Raw genomic sequence first — 23,649 nt, forward strand, 5'->3', positions numbered from 1 at the left:
TATGGGGGGGGGGGGGGTTCACGAGGCTTTTGATTTGGATTTTAATTGGTTCATTTCTTTATTTTGCTGAATTTCTCCTGATTACCCTATTTTAATAAATTAAATGTTTCACAGTTTGATCCTGTGGTTTTTGCACGTGGCAGGAGCTTCCGTAGCTGTTCATTACGGCGGATTCACTGAGGTTCAGGAGAGTTGGTAACGTCGGCGCTTCTGTAACTCCCCCGACGCCGCTTTATAGAAGACCCCTTAACCTGGAACGTGGACGGTATCCCCATAAGTGAAATTTGCTTAATCGCACTGAGTGGGGTTCGGCCGCTGAGCTGACGCTTTAACCCCCTCCAGAGACTGGCATCCCGAGGGAATTTTACTCTGGTAGAGCGTTGTCGGGTGAGACGTTTCCTGCCACGTGTAACTGAATGAAGCTAGTGGCTTTCAGCCGAGTCTTAACACTCCCACAGAGCTCACGCGAGGTGAGATTCGCTGGCGAGTGGAGGGGGAGTTTCATTGACTGGGAGCAACTTTCGAATAAAGCGGTGGCTCGTCCCCGCCCGCCCCCCCCGGGGGCTCTCGCTCTCTCCCCTCGGACTCTGTTCCAATTTCTGCTCTCCTGAAGCGTGGGTTTCCTGCCACGTTTTGAATGCCCCGTGGAGGAAAGCTTGACTCTCCGGTGAGAATAAACCGCATGAGCCGAGAGGACACTGCGTGGGCTCTGTGGAGGGGTTTCTCGTGGTAACAGGTGAGTTCAGGGAGCCGTTAAACAAGAAATCTGCACTTATTAGTAAAGAAACCACTATTTTGGGCAACAAATATTGTAATTCTGTTTTATTTTCTCTGGTGGCAGCAATTTACAATCCCACATAAAAAAATAAATATGTCTGTGGTTACGAGGTCCACGTCCAGCGCCACGCCAGGGAGGGAATCGCGTTCAGAAATACTGACATAAATCCGCTTCAGCAGGAAACGTGTCCACGTATCCCACGCTGCACATGTTCACAAGACCTACCCCTGGGAGCCATCAGGACGTGGACTTTCCGTGGATCTGAAGACGAGAACCGGCACTCATCCCAGTAGCGTCAACTGAAAAACTACCTGAGTCATCTCACAAAACCCGGCATCATCCCACGAGCCCCAGGAGGGCCCATGACAGGCGTCCATCTTAACCCAGAGATTGGCGCATGACTGCCCACCAATAAGGGCGGTAATAGGGCCACGCGGCGTGTCAGACCACTACGGGGTAACTCAAGCTGGGAGTTTTAGTTAAAGCTTTTTGGCATCTCAGGGTGTTTTATGTTCCTTCTAATACAGAGAGAGGTTTGTACCCACGAGACGTGGTACCTGCTCACACGGGCCGTGGACACTTAACATTCTTTTCTTATGAAGAGACACTCAAACTACCGTCCGGTCAGTCGTGGTCCTCGCGTGGCTTCTCTAATACGGAGCTTTAGTTATTCGGGGGCGGCGTCTTCACGATCCACTCCCGACAGGTGCATAAAGAGGTCGCCGAGATCCGCCACGTCGTCGCCTTCGTTACCCGTGGCGCTCCGGTTTTCTCGATCTTCGATGAAGTCCCAGAGCCGGACAGAGTTAAAGAACTGCATCGGGACCAAGAAAACGTGATGAGGCCACGACTCGAGCCACAAATCCCACCGTACAGCAATACCCTGTACTCACTATCAGTCCTGGGGGAGGAGCTGCACACAGACAACCCCCCAGAGCCACTAAACCCGGCGCCTAAACAGTCAAGTCACGAACACGCTGCCAGCCTTACCCGGACAGTGCCCTCGGAGCCCAGTTGCTTCCGTGGTTTCTCCGGTTCTGCCCTCGTGCCGTCCGGATACGCGTGGAGATAAAGACATTTACCGCTGAAAGGGCAAGTCCCTCGGCCCTGATCAAAATACTTGCAGGCCTTTTTACTGAAATACAAGAGACCACGACTGATTTGCAGGGTATTACACGTGGACAGTACAAACGTGTGCGATGGGCATGCAGGGTAACACGTGGACAGTACAGACGTGTGCGATGGGCATGCAGGGTAACACGTGGTCAATACAGACATGTGCGATGGGCATGCAGGTTAATGTGGATAGTACACACGTGCGATAGATGTGGCCACGTATACATGACAGCGAAGGTTTATATCAGACTAGACCGCGATATATTTAAGTCACGTAGTGTAAGGGTATGAAACGATGACATGTAGGTGTTGTGGGTCACGTGTCGCGGTGACACATGTGGTATGATCACTCACCCCATTCCCTGCTTAAACGCCTCGATCAGTTCATTTTTCTTACTTTGGTCGTCGACCCAGTACACGCTCGGGATCACGAACTCCGATACCACGCGGCACTCGGGACACGACCTGACGAGGCCAAGAGGAACAAACTCAATGTGACTGCAACGGTCCACGGCGCTAGGGGCGGAGTTACCATCGCGTCCCCTCCGCTAGAGGCGGAGCTACCAACACTAGGGGCGGAGTTACTACCACAAACCAGGGCTCCAAACGAGTACCCGGGGCCCGTCCCGTTTTCCATATATATATATATTACACATGGCCCAGGGGCCCCCCATGCGTTGTTATACGCCACCGGCTGCACCAAAGGTTCTATCAGGGCCACGGCCCTGCCTTGTAGACACACAGCCGGCACGGCCCTCCAGTCCCACGTCCGTGGCGTGCAGCGCAGAGGGTGCCACGGGACTCACTTTATGACAGGGTTGTCGAACTGTTTGGCGCATCTCCACTGCCTGATGCAGGACAGACAGTAAACGTGGCTGCAGCTGGAGAGGATCCCGAACCTCCTCTCCGTGGCCAACGGCTTCTCGTAGACGACCTCCATGCAGACGCTGCAGACCTTCTCCTCGCTGGCCTGGAACGCAAACGCCTTCTCCATGTCACGCTCAAAGGACGCCATGCACAGCTGCAGCGAGAGACCACGCGTGTTACCCGGCGGAGACCCCGCAGACACGCCACAGATCCCCCCCGCAGACACGCCAGGAATTCCCCCCCCGCAGACACGCCACGCGCACCTTTTCATGCGCCATCCTCTGCTCCTGGTCGTGAGGATGAAGCACTTGCAGGCCGCATATTCCGCAGGCGTCGCCGTGGAGATACACGCATTCCTCGCCATAATGGCAGCCCCCCGCAGCCGCGTACGGACAGAGCTGCGAGGAGTCCGGGGGGCGCGTCGGGGTCACCTCCACCTCCTCCAGCCCCGTGCAGATGGCTTCCAGGTAAGAGTGGGGTTTGGCATCACCCTCCGTCCCGTGGGCTTCGTGGCCGTGGCCCGGCACCGGATCCCATTGGGGGTTTCCCTCCGACAATCCACAGAGATCTAACGAAGGAAACGGTGAGACTGAGTAAACCCCCCCCCCAAAACCTTCTACAGATCCCTGCTCAGACTACTCAGTAAACGAGAATAATTACAAACCCACAGACGCCATCAGCCGTTCCTGTTCTAAAACAGCGCCCCCCCAAACAATCCCCAGTTTCTGCCCCCTGTGCCCAGTTACACTGACGTGGCATGTCGGGGGGTTTACGAGCTGGGGTAAGAGACGTGGCTGTCCAAGGGTAATTAGCGATTCCAGCTTTCCTAATCACAGCATATAATGTAGGCTCTTTACAGCTCATCCGTGTCCAGCAGGGAAGAGGTGGGAGGATTTATCTAGCTTGGGGGGCTATCGCTGTCACGCAGCGAGTGTGAAACGCCCCAAACAACCCCCAACTCTGCCACACGGGTCACGCGCACCCACCGCGACCAGGCGCACTCACCGCGATCACGCAGGACGAGGGATTTCTTGTCTCTCCGCTGGGGGGTGCTTGTGGGGGCAGCTTCGGTGGCTTCTTGCCCCGGGGGTGGCAGTGGGGGCCCCTTCCATGCGGCACATGAAGGGTCCGGGATCCAAAGCCCCTGAGGAGATCCTGCAGGCTTCACGTGATCGTATCTACAGGGACATTCTATAGATGTTAGAGCCGCGCGGGAACTTCCCGCGTAATCAGCACTGGCCCCCCTCGGCCCCCATTAACTGCCGGTTCATCAAATCCCTTTTATGACCGGGTTATGTAACCCCGACTGCTCCCCAGAGGGGGGGCTCCTTTACCCCTCCGCTCCCCAGAGGGGGGCTCCTTTACCTGCAGCGCGTGCCGTACGCACATTGGCCCTTCTGGTAAAAGCGGCAGATCGTAGACGGTTTGCTGGTCGCTAAATCGTGTGAGAAGAGGCAGCGCGGCCCCTCCCTGCAAACGCCGTGCAAGAAATATCTGCAAAACGGGAAAAACACAAAAAGCGCAAAATAACGCTTATTTCCCCAGAATCCGCAGGCGGCCCCCGGGAGCCCAAACTCCACGTCAGCGGCGCGGAGCTCTAAAGATGTCGCGCATGCCTTCACCGGTGTGATAACGACTCTCGGGAACCGGGTGATGGGAATCCCCTGATGATTACCCCCCCCCCCCTCCTCGTCAACTGCCCCGGGGTATTAACATCTTCCAGCGGGGTAACTGCACTCTCTGCCCCGGGGTATTAACATCTTCCAGCGGGGTAACTGCCCTCTCTGCCCAGGGTATTAACATCTTTCAGCGGGGTAACTGCCCTCTTTGCCCCGGGGTATAAACATCTTCCAGCGGGGTAACAATGCTCTTTGGCGGGGTATTATCCCTGCTGAGGTCACCGTGACCTCTGCCCCCACCCTATCTCTCTGTGGCCCCCGGGGGTCCCACCTGCAGGTCACGTGTCTGGTACTCATGGCGATGGCCGTTCGTTCCCCACGTCACGCAGTATACTCCTCGAGAATCTCTCACGGAACCCTCTGTTCAAGACACGCCCTCTCCTACGTCACGATGTGCTCAGCCCCGTCAGAGCTCCGGGCGGAAACTCTTGGCGGACGCTTGGGTTCCGGCGCCCCTGCTCTGCTCCGGGGAAGAACCCCGGAAATCCTCCGCTATCTGTGGGCCTCAGTGACTGACATCAACCCCTGAAATCCTCTAAATGCCCCAGGGACAGACCAGGCGCCACTTTACCCCAAAACTCACCCGGGGGGCCGTTCCAGGGGCCACACGTTCCCTTCCAGCATTCTGACCCCGACAGAGAGAGCCTCGGGAGCCGCCGCAGAGCTTTTATTCGGTGTTTTATGTAAAAGGCGGATAAATCTGTTCCTCGGGCTGGAATTATCAGGGCGACTCCTAAATTCAACCCTTGTGGATCCGCGCGGTTCAGCTCCAGGGGCCCTGAAGGACCGGCGCTCGCTGCGCGGATCCCATTTCCAGGACGCTTTCCCGTTAAGCTGCTGGTTGCGGTGTTGGTTGCGTCGGGGGCCCCGCTGCCTCCGTCTGTCAAAATGCTGCCTTTAGCTCAGGGGCTCCTTAAATTCAGCCACTGCCAGCGGGACGTATTCTGCAGCCGCGTGCCCCCTCTCTGCCCCATCTGCGGGCAAAGCACCGTCGCCTCGTGGCGGCTGGAGGAGGCCCCGGTGCACGTTCCCTGCCCGTTTGTGAACGGGCACCGGGAAAAGTGCAGCTTCCTGGTGAAGCCGACAAGAGGCGAGTTCCTGGGGTGAGTTGATAACCTGCGCGTGGGAGTACGAGCAGGAGTGTGAGTGCAGGTGTGTAAGTGCGACATAGCACCGGCCGGCTCCGGGGAGCCTCCTGTACCGTGTAGATGCGTATATTTCCCTGCCCCGCGTAGATGCGTATATTTCCCCGCCCCGCGTAGATGCGTATATTTCCCCGCCCCGCGTAGATGCATATATTTCCCCGCCCCGCGTAGATGCGTATATTTCCCCGCCCCGCGTAGATGCGGTATATTTCCCCGCCCCGCGTAGATGCGTATATTTCCCCGCCCCGCGTAGATGCGTATATTTCCCCGCCCCGCGTAGATGCGTATATTTCCCCGCCCCGCGTAGATGCGTATATTTCCCCGCCCCGCGTAGATGCGTATATTTCCCCGCCCCGCGTAGATGCGTATATTTCCCCGCCCCGCGTAGATGCGTATATTTCCCCGCCCCGCGTAGATGCGTATATTTCCCCGCCCCGCGTAGATGCGTATATTTCCCCGCCCCGCGTAGATGCGTATATGTCCCCCCCCGCGTAGATGCGTATATGTCCCCCCCCCCGCGTAGATGCGTATATGTCCCCCCCCGCGTAGATGCGTATATGTCCCCCCCCGCGTAGATGCGTATATTCCCCCCCCGCGTAGATGCGTATATTCCCCCCCCCGCGTAGATGCGTATATTCCCCCCCCCCCCCGCGTAGATGCGTATATTCCCCCCCCCCCGCGTAGATGCGTATATTTCCCCCCCGCGTAGATGCGTATATTTCCCCCCGCGTAGATGCGTATATTTCCCCCCCGCGTAGATGCGTATATTTCCCCCCCGCGTAGATGCGTATATTTCCCCCCCGCGTAGATGCGGTATATTCCCCCCCCGCGTAGATGCGGATATTCCCCCCCCCCGCGTAGATGCGTATATTCCCCCCCCCCGCGTAGATGCGTATATGCGTATATTCCCCCCCCCGCGTAGATGCGTATATCCCCCCCCCCGCGTAGATGCGTATATCCCCCCCCGCGTAGATGCGTATATCCCCCCCCGCGTAGATGCGTATATCCCCCCCCCGCGTAGATGCGTATATTTCCCCCCCCCCGCGTAGATGCGTATATTTCCCCCCCCCCGCGTAGATGCGTATATTCCCCCCCCCGCGTAGATGCGTATATTCCCCCCCCCGCGTAGATGCGTATATCCCCCCCCCGCGTAGATGCGTATATCCCCCCCCGCGTAGATGCGTATATCCCCCCCCGCGTAGATGCGTATATCCCCCCCCGCGTAGATGCGTATATTTCCCCCCCCGCGTAGATGCGTATTATCCCCCCCCGCGTAGATGCGTATATTTCCCCCCCCCCCGCGTAGATGCGTATATTTCCCCCCGTCATGTTTCCATATTTTTCTTTCAGGGACTACGACGGAGACTCGGATCTTCACGTCGGGATAACGGATACTTCCGGTGGGTCTGAGCCGTCGGGTGCGTCGGTTCCTCTTTACAGCTCAGGAGAGCGCGTGGTCGGCGCGGCGTGACATTAATGCGGACACGAGGCGCTCAGGTCACGTGACGCATAAAATATGTTTACGCTGTGTTATGACATCGCTGACAAGTAACTAGAACGGCTTCTGTACGACCCCAGCTCGGAGGTCGGAACCCCCCTCGGGTGGGTAACAGGCTGGTGGGCAGTTTTTGGGGCGAGTGCGGGGGTCTCGTGGGGGGAAGTAACGCCGGCTGCCGGGTTGTTTTCCAGGTGTCGTGTATCATTACAATGAGACGGGTGTTCACGGCGACGCGCTGGGCTGGGAGCAGTGTGTGAGCGTGCCGCTGGTGCCGCCAGATAACTACGCGCTCATCAACCAATGGGACGGCTACCTAACGGAACACGCCGCTTCGGAGCAATGGCTGCTGCGCAGGTCTGGATGAGACATGGTTCATGTACTTCCCAGGGGATTGGTGGGGTTGGGTCACATGGTTCATGTACTTCCCAGGGGATAGGGTCACATGGTTCACATACTTCCTAGGGGATTGGCCGTGTTGGGTCACATGATGTATAAGCAGCTTGGGGGATCGGCTTAGCCATCACATGGTGCATGTACCGCTAAGCAATTTGTTGTGTTGCATCACATGGTGAATGGAGTGCTGTGGGATTGGCTTTGTTGTGTCACATGGTGCATCTGCCCCAGGGGGTTTGGCTGTATTGCATCACATGGTGCATGAGCTCCCTGGTGATTGGCTGTGCCGTGTTAATCCTCTCCCGTGTGTAAATTGTTTTTCTCAGATACTGCGAGCGAGATCACAACTGCTGCTCCTTCGCTCTGAGATTCATCAACCGGATCCTGAGTCTCCTGGAGAAGCCGCCGCTCGGCCCGACCCAATTCACCGAGCGCTTCGTGCTGCCGCGGACCAGGCGGGCGTCGAAATACCTCAGTGTGTGCCGGCAGGTCTCCCAACACGGCTTCTACGCTGTGCACAAAGAGGACAGATAGTGAATGTAAATCGGATGACGCGCGCTCCGCCGGGTAATCGGATGACGCGCGCTCCGCCGGGTAATCGGATGACGCGCGCTCCGCCGGGTAATCGGATGACGCGCGCCCGCCAGTCTCTCGTGGCGTGGATTCCAGATACTTGTGGCCAGAATTTTTGTTTATCCACCAAACAGAAGGTGATCATTTTTGTCCAAGAGCGGCTGTTAGAACAAGCGCCGCTATGTTACCTGCGGCAACGAACCGACAGACCCCTCGATGTTACCCAAGTTCATGCCATAATATACCCAGCATGCACCTGGCATCCTCTTGCTGATTGGCTGAATTCATTTGCTTCAGTTGTACTGGCGTGGGACTCGCAGAAGAGGAGGAATTAAATCTACACAGTAGAGGGTATCGGACTATGGAGGTGGACAGGATAGCCAAGGCCTCATAAACGTCTGTACATGTAGTTGGAGCAGGGGCTGCCGCACAGTTATTGTGGCCGAGGGTCTCTTCAACTAAATAAAATGATTTATGGAAAAAAACATTTATTGTCTTAAATTGTCTTAAATATATCTTCATAAACCCCGAACATGCTGCTCTCTCGACCCCCCGACCCCCCTGTTTATCGCAGCAGCATTTCTGTGGTTAGTCACAAACTTCGTGTACTTCCGGAAATTGTTCCCAGTTTACGGATTCTGCACAAACCGACAGCGGCCGGGGAGCCGCTTCCCAAAAGCCCAAAGTATCCCAATTGACTAAAAACACGCAGAGAATGTGCGGCTCTCAGAGCTCCTCCTCCTGGTCCGATCTCTCGCGGGACGAAATCCAGCGACTCAAAATTAACTCCTGCCGTGAGAAGTATAGGGTTAAATGAGACTTGCTCTGGTGGTTGTCAGTGTAATTATCTGCATTTACATGGAATCAGCACTCAGAAGAAGGGTCTCATCGATACCCCCACTATCCCCATGAACGCGTCTGTGCGCCCCGGGAGTAGTGGGCGCTGTAAAGGACGCAGCCCTTGGGGAAAGCGGGCAGAGTGTGCGGCGCAATATAACAGAATAGTACATGACTCTGCGATATTACACTATATAATAATAGTATTGCAATATTACACGATATAGCACAAGATAACAGCATAGTATATAATGCCATACTGCACAATATAATGTGATATAATGCGATATTCCACCAAAGCATAGTACACAATATAATATCACAATGCGATATCACTATACATGATGCGATATCACAGGATATAATGGAATATCGCACTATATAATATGATGCGATATTGCAGGATATAATGGAATATTGCAGAATATGATATGATGCGATATCGCAGGATATAATGGAATATCGCACTATATAATATGATGCGATATTGCAGGATATAATGGAATATCGCACTGTATAATATGCGATATCGCAGGATATAATGGAATATCGCAGAATATAATATGATGCGATATCGCAGGATATAATGGAATATCGCAGGATATAATGGAATATCGCACGATATAATGGAATATCGCACTATATAATATGATGCGATATTGCAGGATATAATGGAATATTGCAGAATATGATATGATGCGATATCGCAGGATATAATGGAATATCGCACTATATAATATGATGCGATATTGCAGGATATAATGGAATATCGCACTGTATAATATGCGATATCGCAGGATATAATGGAATATCGCAGAATATAATATGATGCGATATCGCAGGATATAATGGAATATCGCACTATATAATATGATGCGATATCGCAGGATATAATGGAATATCGCAGAATATAATACGATGCGATATCGCAGGATATAATGGAATATCGCACTATATAATATGATGCGATATCGCAGGATATAATGGAATATCGCAGAATATAATATGATGCGATATCGCAGGATATAATATGATATAACGCGATATCGCAGATCCGATGGTGACTTTATTCTCTCGGCTGGTGGGCGCCACTGACTTGTTTGCATCTCCGAGCGCAAGATTTAAATTAAAAGCAACCGGCAGTTACCTGAACCTTGAAGGTTTTTATGCACTCCGGGGTCCGCAGGTCTCTGTCCGTAAAAGCTGGGGGTTTAATTAAATAACAGAACAGAAGCTCCTGCAGAGCAACAGAAAAATGATGTCATTCATTACATTTTATCAAAAACACAAAATCTACTAATTGTGCCCTTTTACGTAAATACCGCAATATTTTTAAGCGCAGCTCTTACAGTATGCAGCGCCAGCGGCTCCTCGCTCGTCCGCCCCGTAACCAAAGAGACAGAGCGTCGCCAAAACCGCTCTGTACCCCCAGCGTACGGACTGCTCACGGCAAACCTGCGCAGAAGACGGCTCCGGGGCGCTGCTTTACCTTCGAGACATTGACAGTTGTTCTGTTCAGGCCGGCAAGTGCTTTCCACGTCAGGGGCCGCAGGGGAGAGCCTTCAAAATTAGAGTCAACGAGTTCCACGAAGACAGAATAACTGCAACGAAAGGAAGGAAAACGTTTCACAGGGTAAAAATAATCAGGGGTGGGGTAAAGATATACCAAGAAAAAAACAACCTTACGAGTGGCAGCAGATGGAGCCCGCCATCTTACGAGTGGCAGCGGATGGCGCCCACCATCTTACGAGTGGCAGCGGATGTACAAGCATTAAAACCGTTTATGTAATAAAAGGACACAAACCTGGCGTGGTAGAAAGGGGGACCTTTCCGGTATAACACTGCAAGAAAAACACAGACAGGTGACGGACGTGGGTTTAGAGACCCCCCCAGGAGGGGCAGGAGCAGCCCACCCGTTTATTATCCTCCCAGGAATGATATTTGTGATTAGAATTCAGCAGTTTACACATTAAATAAGATGAGGAACATTAATGGAAGCTGCGCAGGTTCGGCGAGTCACCTACACAGATCCGTTCCGTATTTCAGGCCAACTTTGGGCACCCAGCCCTTGCTTCGGAAGTGATGATACGCCATGTACGTGGCGGGAAAGGTGGGCTGCGCGGCAACGAAAGCCTCCCACAGCTCCAAGATCGTCAACGGCTCCTGCCAACAGAATAAAGTGTCACGTGCTTGGCGGGTGGCTGTGACGGCGCGACCGCGAGATCCCCAGCATGACCACGAGATCCCCGGCACGACCGCGAGAGATCCCCGGCACGGACGCGAGAGATCCCCGGCACGGACGCGAGAGATCCCCGGCACGGACGCGAGAGATCCCCGGCACGGACGTGGATGTGACAGCGCAGACACCGAGACATGCGCACGGACTCTCCCCATGCATCGCGAGTCACCTTTTTTTGCCGTTGGACTCATTTTTAATATCGTGGAGGATGTCCAATCCACGAGGAGACCACGCGGCACCGAGGACGCCCCCTCGCTCAACAATAAACAGACGGCTCCCTACCTTATTATAAGAGACGGACAGACAGCCCAAGGCGTACGTCAGGAAAAACGCCTGAAACAGACACAGGACGGAAACATCACCCTGGAGTCGGCTGGTGAGAGGCGCTGCCCCCCCGGGGGTATTAGGGGGCGACACTCACCTCCTCCCGGCTCAGCTGTAAATACTCCAACAGCCTGAAAGGATTCCTCCGGCACACGAGGAGCCGCCGCACCCCGATCTCCTGCAACGAGGAGTAAAGAATCCATGAAACCTACCGTACGGCGCGATATCCCAGAGAGCTCACCGCGCCCCTGACCGGGGAGGAATAAGGAGAAAATACTGCGCCGGCGATCTGATAATTTATTTTATTTCCACTTTTAACATAAGGGGTTAATTCCACTATGTGGGGATGCGCGGATGCATGGACCGGAGCAGGTGTGTTACGCGGTTGCGTGTTGCCAAGGAAACCGTCCTTACACCGGCAGCGTCTGCCGTCTCACTGGTCTCTTCCTCCTCCTCTACCAGCACGTACTGGTGTCTGTTTCCTGTTGGATCCGCCGGTTCCGGTTGGTTTGGTTTACTCCGTTTTTGGGTTCTGCAGCCGCAGTGGATGATGAGGTCGTCGTGTTTGTGACAATGCATCTCTTGCGGCGTCTCCGGGGCCCGATCTCCCACCTCGTCGCTCTCCCGCACAGCATCCAGGCCGTACCGGGCCAGAGGGTCGTGTGCCGGGTCCCCCTCCCGAGCGGCTTCATCCCCAGCACCGGCAGCGAGCCCCGGATCCGCATCTCCGGCCGGCACATCCAGGGGACGCATGTAATCGGCCAGGATCCGGGATACGGAGTCAGAATCCAGACCCTGAGCTTCCAACATTCCTCTCGCCCAATCAGCATGAAGCCGGTACCTGGAGAACCCGACAGGAAGAACCCGACTGTTTACCGGAAATACCTCACAGAATAAAACGGCTCTCCGCAAATACTAAACATTCTACTCATAAAGAGCTCTGCCCCGCTGCCCCTGCCCCGCTACCCGACAGCTATCCCGCGCCACGCACAGCTACCCGGCAGCTACCCCGCGCCACGCACAGCTACCCTGCGCCATGCACAGCTACCCGGCAGCTACCCCGCGCCACGCCCAGCTACCCCGCGCCACGCCCAGCTACCTGGCAGCTACCCCGCGCCACGCACAGCTACCCCGTGCCACACAAGCTACCCGGCAGCTACCCCGCGCCACGCACAGCTACCCCGCGCCACGCCCAGCTACCCCGCGCCAAGCACAGCTACCCGGCAGCTACCCCGCGCCACACACAGCTACCCAGCAGCTACCCCGCGCCAGTGCCCCGCTACCCTGATCCCCGCAGGCCGCCCCCTCTATGCTATCACGGCACCCTTGATATCACCGGACACTCCGTTTCTCCGCCTCGTTCTGATTAAAACGTTGGAGAAGATGAGAAAAATAAACGCATGCTATTTCCGCAGCACCCCCACCCCCCCCCTCTGATGCGGTTGCCGTACAGCAGCCTCATGTGATTGGCCGGTTCAGGTGCTGAAGTTTTACTCACTTCCTGGATGAAATAACTGGAAATTTCACTTTAGAAGCTGGGGGAAAAAAACATGAAGAAGGATCAACCCTTACAATTATAAGAAGCCCCCACGTCCAAGATTGGCCCCCACGATCACCCCCCGCATCACGGAACTGCCCCCAAATCCTGAGATTGGCCCCCACGATCGGCCCCCGCATCACGGAACTGCCCCCAAATCCTGAGATTGGCCCCCACGATCAGCCCCCGCATCACAGGACTACCCCCAAATCCTGAGATCACGCCCCACGATCACACACCCCTGCGTGCTTCACAGGACTGGCCCCCAAATCCTGAGATTGGCCCCTGCTACAGGGTTCTAGTAAAGGGCTGGCATATTTAAGCCCCGTACAGCGCAGAGCGCACTACACGGAACGCACCTCTCCAACGCATCAGCAGCTCCCGCTCCGTAACATCATACTGCGGACGGCTTCTGGACAAAATACCCTTCCCGAAATAACCCTGGGGAGGAACAAGAAGGGGTAACTACCCTTCCACGGCTGACAGCGCGCGGAGCGGAGTCCCAGCGGCGGTACCTTGGTGTAGAGGAGCTCGATGTCCTCGGCGCTTCTCACCGTCACATGATTATTAATGATTTCCGCTCGGCAGACGCGGAAGCGGTTTGCGTGTGAATCATGTGACAGCGGCAGCGGAAGCGGGGATTCGTACGCCTCGTACACAGTCCTCTTCCTCCTCGGAGCGTGGAAAGCTGCCTGCATTCTGATTGGCTGACGGCAAAAAGCAAAAGAGTGCGGTTATTATACGGACCCTGCGCAAACACCTAAGCGAATCACACAATCCCTACAGGGAGGAGCTTCCCCCAATATGACAGCTGTAGGGAGGAGCTTCCTATTAAGATGTGGGGGTACTGGGAGGAGTTTCCCCAATATATGGGGTGCAGGGAGGAGCTTCCTATTAATATGTGGGGTGCAGCGTGGAGCCCCTCCGTGCTGCACTGCTTTTAACCCCTGCCTCCCCATGCAGTTTGTTCACCTCTATTGCTGGGACCCGGAAGCATCAGCCACGTAGGTGCACTGGGTGATGAAGGCACAGACAGGGTCACATGACTACCGTATTTACAGTAATAGCCGGGCCCATCTACCTTAATCTTTCTGATATGGGAGCATCAGCACCCTGAACTCCTATAACATCAGACACCATGCCCACCCTGCAGGGGGTCCCCAAAAAACCAGGGATACAGAGCTGGAGGCCGGGGGTAACAGCTGTGCATACTGTGCCCTTCCCTTCTGGCACTGAAAGGGTAAATCCCCTATCTTGGTCCCTTTAACTCTTTTCATTTGGCCACCAGATGTCACCATTTGCCGCCGGTAACTCCATTAACCCCAGTAACCCCATTAAGATCAGTAACACCAGTAACTCCATTAACACCAGTAACCCCAGTAACTCCAGTTACCCCATTAACCCCAGTAACTCCAGTAACCCCAGTAACTCCAGTAACTCCAGTAACCCCAGTAACCCCAGTAACTCCAGTTAGCCAAATTAACCCCATTAACCCCAGTAACCCCAGTAACACCATTAACACCAGTAACTCCAGTAACTCCATTAACCCCAGTAACTCCAGTAACTCCATTAACCCCAGTAACTCCATTAACCCCAATAACTCCATTAACTCCAGTTACCCCAGTAACACCAGTAACTCCATTAACCCCAGTAACACCAGTAACTCCATTAACCCCAGTAACTCCATTAACCCCAGTAACTCCAGTAACTCCATTAACCCCAGTAACTCCATTAACACCAGTAACCCCAGTAACTCCATTAACCCCAGTAACTCCAGTAACTCCAGTAACTCCATTAACCCCAGTAACCCAGTAACTCTAGTAACCCCAGTAACTCCATTAACCCCAGTAACACCAGTAACTCCATTAACACCAGTAACTCCAGTAACCCCAGTAACCCCAGTAACTCCAGTTACTCCAGTAACTCCAATAACCCCAGTAACTCCAGTTACCCCAATAACCCCAGTAACACCAGTAACTCCATTAACCCCAGTAACTCCATTAACCCCAGTAACACCAGTAACTCCATTAACACCAGTAACTCCATTAACCCCAGTAACTCCAGTAACTCCATTAACCCCAGTAACTCCAGTAACTCCATTAACCCCAGTAACCTCATTAACTCAACCCCAGTAACTCCAGTTACCCCAGTAACTCCAGTAACAGGCGCTGTCTCCCCGCGGCTTCCGCTGACTGTCCTGACGTTAGTAAATCATTCACTTTCTCTGTATAAATTTTTTTAGAATTTATTAAAGAAACGAGCAGCGGCCGGGACACAAATTCTGCGTCTTTTTGTGTTTTTTGTCATTTTCTGCTGCTGTTTAGTTTTGTGTTTTCTGCGCACTTTATTCTGGGCTGTTTCAGGTGTGACGTCACAGTAACATGGGGTGACGTCACAGTAACATGGGGTGACGTCACAGTAACATGGGGTGACGTCACCGTAACATGGGGTGACGTCACCGTAACATGGGGTGACGTCACCGTAACATGGGGTGATGTCACCGTAATATGCCGCGGGGGTCAGAAATGTGTAGGAAAGACCCCCATGTTAGCTGACGGCGGCTCGGCTGGCGGACGTCGTGCTGATGGCGCATGACGCGGTTCAGACATTTTTTTAACCATCTCCTACCCAGCGCCACCCCGAGCCGTGCTGCCCATGAACCCCCGTTCCTTGTTTAGATTGTAAGCTCCGGGGGATCTCCCACCGCCGGAGCCCCTGTTGTGTCTCTATCACGTCTTACCAGAACGCCGTTTACCCCCTCAGAGCCCCCAAACTCCTTCACATGCGAGCAAAGGGTTAATCCTCTATAAAACCATATGGAATAAAAGCGCTTTCCTGGCCGCTCGGGGGTTAATCCTGTATTTTTATCGCAGGTTTTATAAAATAAATTGTGAGAAATTTCCGCTGGACAGATGTCATTTCTCGCATTTGCGCCGCTTTCCGCTTTTTTAGTGTCAGGAAGAGCCCGACGAGTCCTCCGGGGATCGTTTCATTCTAGAAAACGTTCGCAGGTTAAAAAGCCACGAACCACAACAATTTTTAATTGTAAAATCACATATTTTGAGAACATTCTTTGGCAAAACGGCTTAAATCCGAAGCGATAAATATTTGTATAAAGGTCTGGATTACAAGGAGCGGCCGCCCGGCCGAGAATTACCGTAAAAACCTGCTAAATTAACCCGGAACCCACCGCAGAACGGCCCCTTCCGGCCCGCCGACTCTCTACAGACCTTAAGCACCCCGACCCCATGCATGTTTAACCCCCCCACACTGTATTACCCTCTACCACGTCTGCTGGGAAGCTGTTCCACTGAACTACCCCCTCTCTGTAAAGTAAAGCGTCCTTTCAGTTATTAATCCTCGTCTTTTTCTGCATGAGATCCAGCGGAGTCCGGCTCCGGCCCTCGAAGAGATCAACTCGGATAATGGGAATAATTATGGCAGATAAACGAGTGGTTGACGCCTATAAGTGCCAAAGATGGAATCAGTGATCTGTCGGTGACCTACTGGTGATCTTTTAGCGTTCTGCTGGTGATCTATCAGTGATCTGTTTGTGATCTGTTTGTAATTTGTCAGCGATCTATTGGTGATCTGTTAATCATGTGCAGGTGATCTTTCAGTGATCTGTTGGTGATCTGCTGGCGATCTTTCAGTGATCTCTTGGTGATCTTTCAGTGATCTGTTGGTGATCTTTCAGTGATCTGCCGGGTGATAAGACGCTCTGCAGTCCATGTTATTGGCAGGGAAGCGGACGCCCCGGCTGCTCATTTGATTCTCTTTCTATATGATTGACATGAAGGAGACCGGCGAGGCTCTTTGAGGCGAGGAGGGCGAGAGCGCCGCGTGAATCTTTCTGAGGAATATGTTTGAGGTTCTGGGGATCTGTTGGTGGCCCTTTCGGGGGCCGCACTCACTGCATTAATTATTTGTTGCCTTTTTTATGTTATTTTTATTCATTTTGTAAAAATAGATTTTCTGGGTTTCTGGATAAAAACTCATGAATTGGAGCAGCCGCTGGGGGTTGGTAGGAGACAGCTTCTTGTGCAGCGGTGGGTGCGCGGGGTAGCCTCCCAGCGGAGCTGGGAACGGCTGGTGGAGTGGTAGGGTAGTAACCGCGCCGTCTCGTTAATGTTTAAGAGAATTTTATGAATCACAATTTACTGATAAAAAGGCAAACAACGCGATCCCGTAAAGAATCCGATTCCGCCGACCAGCCCAGCTGATAAAGAGACACGCGAGCGAGCGCCGGGAAACCTCAGCAGGGGAGATGAATTCGCAGAGTCCCCTGCCGCCCGCTGGCTGAGCCTTTTGGGTTGGGAGTTGTGGTATCAGAATAGGCTGTCCATGCGCGGCGGGGGCACAGAAGCCGCGTTACGCATTAATTGTTTTTGTGTGCGTGACATTATGAGCTCCTTCCTCTCCGTGACGTCAGGGAGTGGCCCCCGGGGGCCGCTTCATGATAATAATGACCCCTTTTTATTCCAATTCACAAAGATTTCATATTATTGTCTGCCGTCCGTCTTCCTCCATTACAGCGCAACCCACAGGAAGCATTCACGATGCTCTGTGACGACGGGGGAATGCACAGAGCCGTCTATGGGGTAAAAGCCGCCGGGGCCCCGAGACCTGGAGGAATGACGCGGAATTCGGAGCCATTTCTGGGTTTGACTTCTGCCTCTGTTTGAATTTCTAATTCTACTTTATTTTCCCCCAAATTAGCTGCGGGTCGCGGCAGGAAGGGCCTCTCCCATTGGCTGTTGCTGTCTTGCGGTGAAGCAGCTGTCGGGCTTTTTCCGTCTTCTGTGGAATCGGCACTCTCTGTGGACTGGGCACTCTCTGTGGAATCAGCACTCGCTGTGGACTCAGCCCCCTGTGGAATCGGCACTCGCTGTGGACTCGGCCCCCGTGGACTCTGCACTCGCTGTGGACTCGGCCCCCGTGGACTCTGCACTCGCTGTGGACTCGGCCCCCGTGGGAAGCCGTGGCCGGTGGTTCTCAATCACGTCGCTGAAAATAAGAAGTTTTTGGAACGCGTTGGGCTTCAAACATTTTGTCTGCACGGTTCCTATAGCAACCTGACGCTCCTTAACCCCTTCCGCTCCAGATACCTGGCACTGGAAGGGTTTATTATAATATAGTTTGCACGTTAAATAAAGTCTTATGTGCCCAGCGATCGGGTTATACCCCCCCCCACTTTTTCTGAGTTGTATGTTGTGGATCTGCCGCCCAGCTGCCAAATATCACAGAATTTACAACTCACTGAACGCGCGCTCTCTCCATTGTGTAAGATCCTTCTAGATCCTCCAGACGGTCCGTAGGGGGTCCGCACAAATCATCTCTGGGAGACCGGGGGTCTCCATATGTATTATAAGGAGAGGCTGAGGGGTCTCGATACGTGGGGGTCAGAGAAGCCAAAGTGACCAATACCCCCGGCCCGGCCCTGCCCCTTCCCTGCCCCGGCCGGGGGTAAATGTGACACAAACTCTTTTTATACTTTAACCCCGCGTGTCCCCGCAGGTTTGGTGAGATCGATTCTGTTTAATGAAATAAGATTTAGAATGATAATATTTGTACAGCGCTGCGGAATATGATGGCGCTACCTGAAACAAGAAATAATAATACTGATTTGTGACGCCGCGCCCCGGGGAGGAATCAGGGGCTTCCTGTTAATTCTCGTTTTATGGCCTCTTATGGGTATTTGGCCCCCGTGGGGGTTTCAGGTTTAATTCCTGGAGAGTTTCCCCCTGAAAATCATTATTATGGGTGGAGCGGATTTGAGGATTTTTTGCCAGAAATAAAGCAACTCAGAGAGGACTCATCGGTCTCCATCTGTCGAAATGAGCCAGAAGTGAGGCCGTTCCCGCTGGCAGAGCCGGGGGCCTCAGCGGACAGCCCGGGCCCTTCCAACTCTCATTTAACTCTTATTAGCCGGGACGCCCTTCACAGGCCGAGCGCCCTGTTTGCCCCGAGGTTAACCCCTTAATGATCGGTATTGACTGGGAGAAGAAACATGAAAAGTGAGATTGTAATAAAAACTCCACCCAATGACCTCGACGTGAAGCTGCCGGCTATCCATCTGCCCCGCATCTGCCCCACATTTACCCAACATCTGCCCCGGTGCCCCATTTACATCCCCGGGACTCCCGAATCGTACAGCACTGGCCGGATTAAACCCACTTGGCTCGGGGTGCATCTTATTTAGTGCCCGGTCACTGTTGCCCCCCCCCGGTGAGACGAGCCAGAGACTCGGGGTGCATTTTATTTTGGGCCCCGTCACGGTTGCCCCCCGGTGAGACGAGCCGGAGCTTCGGGGCGCCTTTATTTCACGCACTCTCCCTGCTTGCAGCGAGGTGCACATCACGCGCATGTTGTAACATCTCCCCGGGATGAGGTTATTCCGCTTTAATCGCAGTCAGCGACGGCTCTTCCCAGCGTGCAGACCAATGGGGCTTCTCGCCCCCTCCCCACCCCTGTCCCCCGGGGCCCCCTGTTGGGTAACTGAGTGTAAGGAGCGCTGCGACACCCCCTTGGCCGAGGAGAGATGTCCACAGATTGAACACGAGACGTTTCCACATCTGGACTGCGTCTCGCGAAGCTCTCCTTGAACCGGCGCTTTAAATCATCTTAAAATGCCCCAAAAATGACAGCGCCCTGTAATTAGCTTGCAAAACGCTGATAAATTGCTCTGCAGCCCCGCGTTCCGGAATATTACTAAACGTGGCGGCGTGAGCTGCGTGCGGACCGTCTGCCGGGCGCGGGGGTCTCTCCGGGGGGCTTTATGAACGGTTGTTATTAGCGATCGATTGCTTTTATTGACGGCTAATAATCCCGATGGGCACGGGCCGCACGGCTCGTTATCGAGGAGTTCTGGGAATCGCTCCCTGAAAACAATTCTTTTAATGAATGTTTTGTTTCGATCCCCCCCCACCACCTTTAAGGAGATCATGACAGGTTCCTGTGTCAGATAATTACCCCTGGGCAACATGGGGTGAAAAAAAGGCATGAACAATAGTTGAAAAAAGAGCTTTGAGCTCAAATGGTAAAACATGTTGGGGGGGGCGCTGGTGTGTTACGGGCTCCTCAGGGCCCCGGCCCCTTTCCGGCCCTAAAGATAACGTTTTGGAAGCCAGAAGGATTTGGCGATCCTCGAGCCGAGGTCTGGAATCTGTAAACATTTGGGGGTCTCATCTTCTGCCTCCCCCGGGAGCCCCGGGTCCCTGCTGTGGGGTAACAGACGATTAAGGGGTTAATAAATCCTGGCCGCTCTTTCTGCAGACAAATCAGCAAAATAACAAAAATGTGTAATTCCCCCCAAAACACAAATATATATATATATATATACGGCCGCATATTATTATTAAGCATGAATTATTATTATTATTATCACTGTAATTATTGTTGTTTTAATGTTATTATTATTTGGAAATGATTATTATTATTAGCATTGTTGTTGTTGCTGCTGTTTCTGTATTATTATTGTTGTTGTTTTTATTATTATTACTATTATTATGATTAGTATTATTATTACTATTATTATCATTGTTGTTATTTTTATTATTACTATTACTGTTATTTGGCATGAATTATTATTATTATTGTTGTTATTATGATTAGTATTATTACTAGTATTATTGTTGCTGTTATTTTTATCACTATTATTGTTGTTATTGTTTTTATTGTTCCTATAGCTATTTTGTTATTATTATGACTATTATTATTATTGTAGTTATTATTACTGTTATTGTTGCTATTTTGTTATTATTATTAGTATTATCATTGTTATTTTTATTAAAACTGGTATTGTTTTTAGCGCTGTTATTATTACTCAATTATTATTATTATTATTGTTATAATTATTAGTAAATTAGTAGTAGTATTATTGTTGTTATTTTTATTATAACTGTTATTGTTATTATTGTTGTTAATATTATTAGACTATTAGTAGTAGTAGTATTATTGTTGTTATTTTTATTATAACTGTTATTGTTATTATTGTTGTTAATATTATTAGACTATTAGTAGTAGTAGTATTATTGTTGTTATTGCTATTTTTTTATTATTATTGTCGTTATTATTATTAGTATTATTATTGTTGTTGTTATTTTTATTATAACTGTTATTGTTATTGTTGTTATTATTAGTCAATTATTATTATTATTAGTAGCAGTAGTATTATTGTTGTTATTGCTATTTTTATTATTATTGTTGTTATTTTTATTATAACTGTTATTGTTATTATTGCTGTTATTATTATTAGTTTATTATTAGTAGTATTATTATTGTTGTTATTATTATTAGTCTATTATTATTAGTAGTAGTATTGTTGTTGTTATTATTATGATTATTCAATTATTATTATTATTATAACTGTTATTGTTATTATTAGTCTATCATTATTAGTATTATTATTATTGTTGTTATTTTTATTATAGCTGTTATTGCTGTTTTTTTTATTATTATTGTTGTTATTATTGTTGTTGTTATTTTTATTATAACTGTTGTTATTATTATTATTATTATTATTATTATAATAATTATTAGTCAGCTATTATTATTAATTATTATTAGATTGAGTTGTTTTTGTTGCGTTTCTCTCTGTTTTGTTCACGTCCTTCCTCGGCTGTTTCCTGTATTTCTCCTCCACATGAAATGACCTTCGATTAATAAAAGTATTTAAGGGTTAAATCCCCGGATCTCCCCCGGTTTTGCCGAATGTCTGTCCTTCACCCCTCGGGCCGGGAATCCTGCGCTGTTCAGGATATTCGCAGCCTCCGGGGACCCAGCCGCAGCCCCCTCATTATCAGAGGGATTCCAACCCCCAGCAATCCCAGCCAAACGATCTGGCCCGGGAATTCGAGCCGCACGCGGCGGTGTGGAAGGGAGAGAATGGAGGAGAAGCGCGCGGGGGGGGACGACGACAGATATTTTATATCCTTCGCGCCGCGGCTTCTTGCGTATTTTCTGCGGGACGTCATTTTATGGAGATTTCAGAATTGCCAATAAAAGCTGATAGCCGGCGTTTAACTTTTACAGGCCGCGGCTGGACTGTTTCTGCCCCGTTTTATATCCATTTATTGATCGGGTGACTCCCGGCCGCCGGGGCCTTTCATTCTGCGCCAACGCCAGCCGCGTGACCTGCGGCAGAGCCAATCACAGGCCCTCTGCTGCGTAAATACATGCGCAGCGCGTGGAATGGACCGCCATACATTATACATATATACATACATTATACAGGGCATCTCACTGATTTAACTATACATTATACAGGGGCCGGTCACTGATTTATCTATACATTATACAGGGACCGGTCACTGATTTATCTATACATTATACAGGGGCCGGTCACTGATTTATCTATACATTATACAGGGGCCGGTCACTGATTTATCTATACATTATACAGGGGCCGGTCACTGATTTATTTATACATTATACAGGGGGCCGGTCACTGATTTATCTATACATTATACAGGGCATTTCACTGATTTAACTATACATTATACAGGGGCCGGTCACGGATTTATCTATACATTATACAGGGGCCGGTCACTGATTTATCTATACATTATACAGGGCATTTCACTGATTTAACTATACATTATACAGGGGCCGGTCACTGATTTATCTATACATTATACAGGGACTGGTCACTGATTTATCTATACATTATACAGGGGGCCGGTCACTGATTTATCTATACATTATACAGGGGACCGGTCACTGATTTATCTATACATTATACAGGGGGCCGGTCACTGATTTATCTATACATCATACAGGGGGCCGGTCACTGATTTATCTATACATTATACAGGGGGCCGGTCGCTGATTTATCTATACATTATACAGGGGCCGGTCACTGATTTATCTATACATTATACAGGGGGCCGGTCACTGATTTATCTATACATTATACAGGGGGCCTGTCACTGATTTATCTATACATTATACAGGGGGCCGGTCACTGATTTATCTATACATTATACAGGGGCCGGCTCGCTGATTTATCTATACATTATACAGGGGGCCGGTCACTGATATATCTATACATTTTACAGGGTGGGGTAACAGAACCTAGTCGTCTGGATATCGTGAGGGGGCAGAAGCCCGGCCCGGGGCTATTCTAACAGAGGTTATGAAACCCTGTCTGCCCGTGTCTGCTAAGTGGTGCTATCTTCAAGGCTTCCATATCTTTAACCATTTCATGCATGGATTCCATACCCTGCCTGCGGCGTCCGTTTCCCCGTAAGGCGCTCGTTTTGCGGGGGGGGGGCGTACGTGGCAGAAAGCGGTGAAATTCTCCCCGACGCGGAGGAAACAGATCCTGGAATTATTCTAGGCCGGCGGCCAAACTCTCCGCTCGCGACTCCCTGCGAGGTCCTTCATCCCGAGCCGCGGCATCCACTTCCCACAAACCCTGGAACGAGACCCCCGCGGGAGACGCCGGTGGTCACCATCGGAATTTCCCAAATGCCCACTTAGACCGTTAGACCCCCGGAAAACCTCCCTGCGTTTAGACTCCGTGCGGAGACCCCGCCGGGCTGGCGTCTTCTTCCGGCCGACTCGCTTTTGGGAAATTCTCATTTGGATTTTGGTTTTGGGGAGAATTCTTCCAAAATGTTTTCACAATAAACACAAACGTTTCTGAAATATTTTCCCGGAA

General features: G+C 51.3%; 3 protein-coding genes across 3 annotated transcripts; 1 reads left to right on the top strand and 2 right to left on the bottom strand.

The window, feature by feature from the left end:
• Positions 1 to 1,445: 1,445 nt before the first annotated feature.
• Positions 1,446 to 4,737, bottom strand: LOC149277335 (E3 ubiquitin-protein ligase makorin-2-like). Its single transcript, XM_089503018.1, has 8 exons — positions 4,712 to 4,737; positions 4,127 to 4,255; positions 3,767 to 3,939; positions 3,025 to 3,329; positions 2,701 to 2,915; positions 2,249 to 2,359; positions 1,769 to 1,913; positions 1,446 to 1,592 (listed from the first exon to the last, which is right to left on the bottom strand). The coding sequence occupies exons 1-8, from the start codon at positions 4,735 to 4,737 to the stop codon at positions 1,446 to 1,448; spliced, it is 1,251 nt and encodes a 416-aa protein (XP_089359144.1).
• A 591-nt stretch (positions 4,738 to 5,328) lies between these two features.
• LOC149277336 (MKRN2 opposite strand protein-like) lies at positions 5,329 to 8,010 on the top strand. The gene is made up of 4 exons (XM_089503019.1): positions 5,329 to 5,543; positions 6,936 to 6,985; positions 7,275 to 7,437; positions 7,803 to 8,010. Exons 1-4 carry the CDS (start codon positions 5,329 to 5,331, stop codon positions 8,008 to 8,010), a joined length of 636 nt encoding a protein of 211 aa, XP_089359145.1.
• A 765-nt stretch (positions 8,011 to 8,775) lies between these two features.
• On the bottom strand, positions 8,776 to 13,684 carry LOC149277337 (tRNA-splicing endonuclease subunit Sen2-like). The gene is made up of 11 exons (XM_089503020.1): positions 13,502 to 13,684; positions 13,346 to 13,427; positions 12,948 to 12,984; positions 11,864 to 12,290; positions 11,547 to 11,624; positions 11,408 to 11,458; positions 10,911 to 11,049; positions 10,691 to 10,727; positions 10,376 to 10,487; positions 10,034 to 10,123; positions 8,776 to 8,838 (listed from the first exon to the last, which is right to left on the bottom strand). The coding sequence occupies exons 1-11, from the start codon at positions 13,682 to 13,684 to the stop codon at positions 8,776 to 8,778; spliced, it is 1,299 nt and encodes a 432-aa protein (XP_089359146.1).
• Between the last annotated feature and the right edge of the window lie 9,965 nt (positions 13,685 to 23,649).

This window comes from Sceloporus occidentalis, unplaced genomic scaffold, assembly GCF_023333645.1.
Source record: "Sceloporus occidentalis isolate IW3139 unplaced genomic scaffold, rSceOcc1.0.p SCAF_216, whole genome shotgun sequence".
Classification (NCBI taxonomy): Eukaryota; Metazoa; Chordata; class Lepidosauria; order Squamata; family Phrynosomatidae; genus Sceloporus; species Sceloporus occidentalis.

What these genes read in the sequence shown, in the direction of transcription:
- LOC149277336 (XM_089503019.1), top strand. Translation starts at nt 5,329, where the DNA reads ATGCTGCCTTTAGCTCAGGGGCTCCTTAAATTCAGCCACTGCCAGCGG. An exon ending in ACAAGAGGCGAGTTCCTGGG is followed by an intron (nt 5,544 to 6,935) that starts GTGAGTTGATAA and finishes TTTTTCTTTCAG; the next exon opens with GGACTACGACGGAGACTCGG. An exon ending in CGGGATAACGGATACTTCCG is followed by an intron (nt 6,986 to 7,274) that starts GTGGGTCTGAGC and finishes GTTGTTTTCCAG; the next exon opens with GTGTCGTGTATCATTACAAT.
- LOC149277337 (XM_089503020.1), bottom strand. Translation starts at nt 13,684, where the DNA reads ATGCAGGCAGCTTTCCACGCTCCGAGGAGGAAGAGGACTGTGTACGAG. An exon ending in CCAGTTATTTCATCCAGGAA is followed by an intron (nt 12,291 to 12,947) that starts GTGAGTAAAACT and finishes CGGGTTCTCCAG; the next exon opens with GTACCGGCTTCATGCTGATT. An exon ending in CAACTGTCAATGTCTCGAAG is followed by an intron (nt 10,124 to 10,375) that starts GTAAAGCAGCGC and finishes GTTGCTCTGCAG; the next exon opens with GAGCTTCTGTTCTGTTATTT.
- LOC149277335 (XM_089503018.1), bottom strand. Translation starts at nt 4,737, where the DNA reads ATGAGTACCAGACACGTGACCTGCAG. An exon ending in AGAGGATGGCGCATGAAAAG is followed by an intron (nt 2,916 to 3,024) that starts GTGCGCGTGGCG and finishes CTCTCGCTGCAG; the next exon opens with CTGTGCATGGCGTCCTTTGA. An exon ending in GCTCCGAGGGCACTGTCCGG is followed by an intron (nt 1,593 to 1,768) that starts GTAAGGCTGGCA and finishes GTCCCGATGCAG; the next exon opens with TTCTTTAACTCTGTCCGGCT.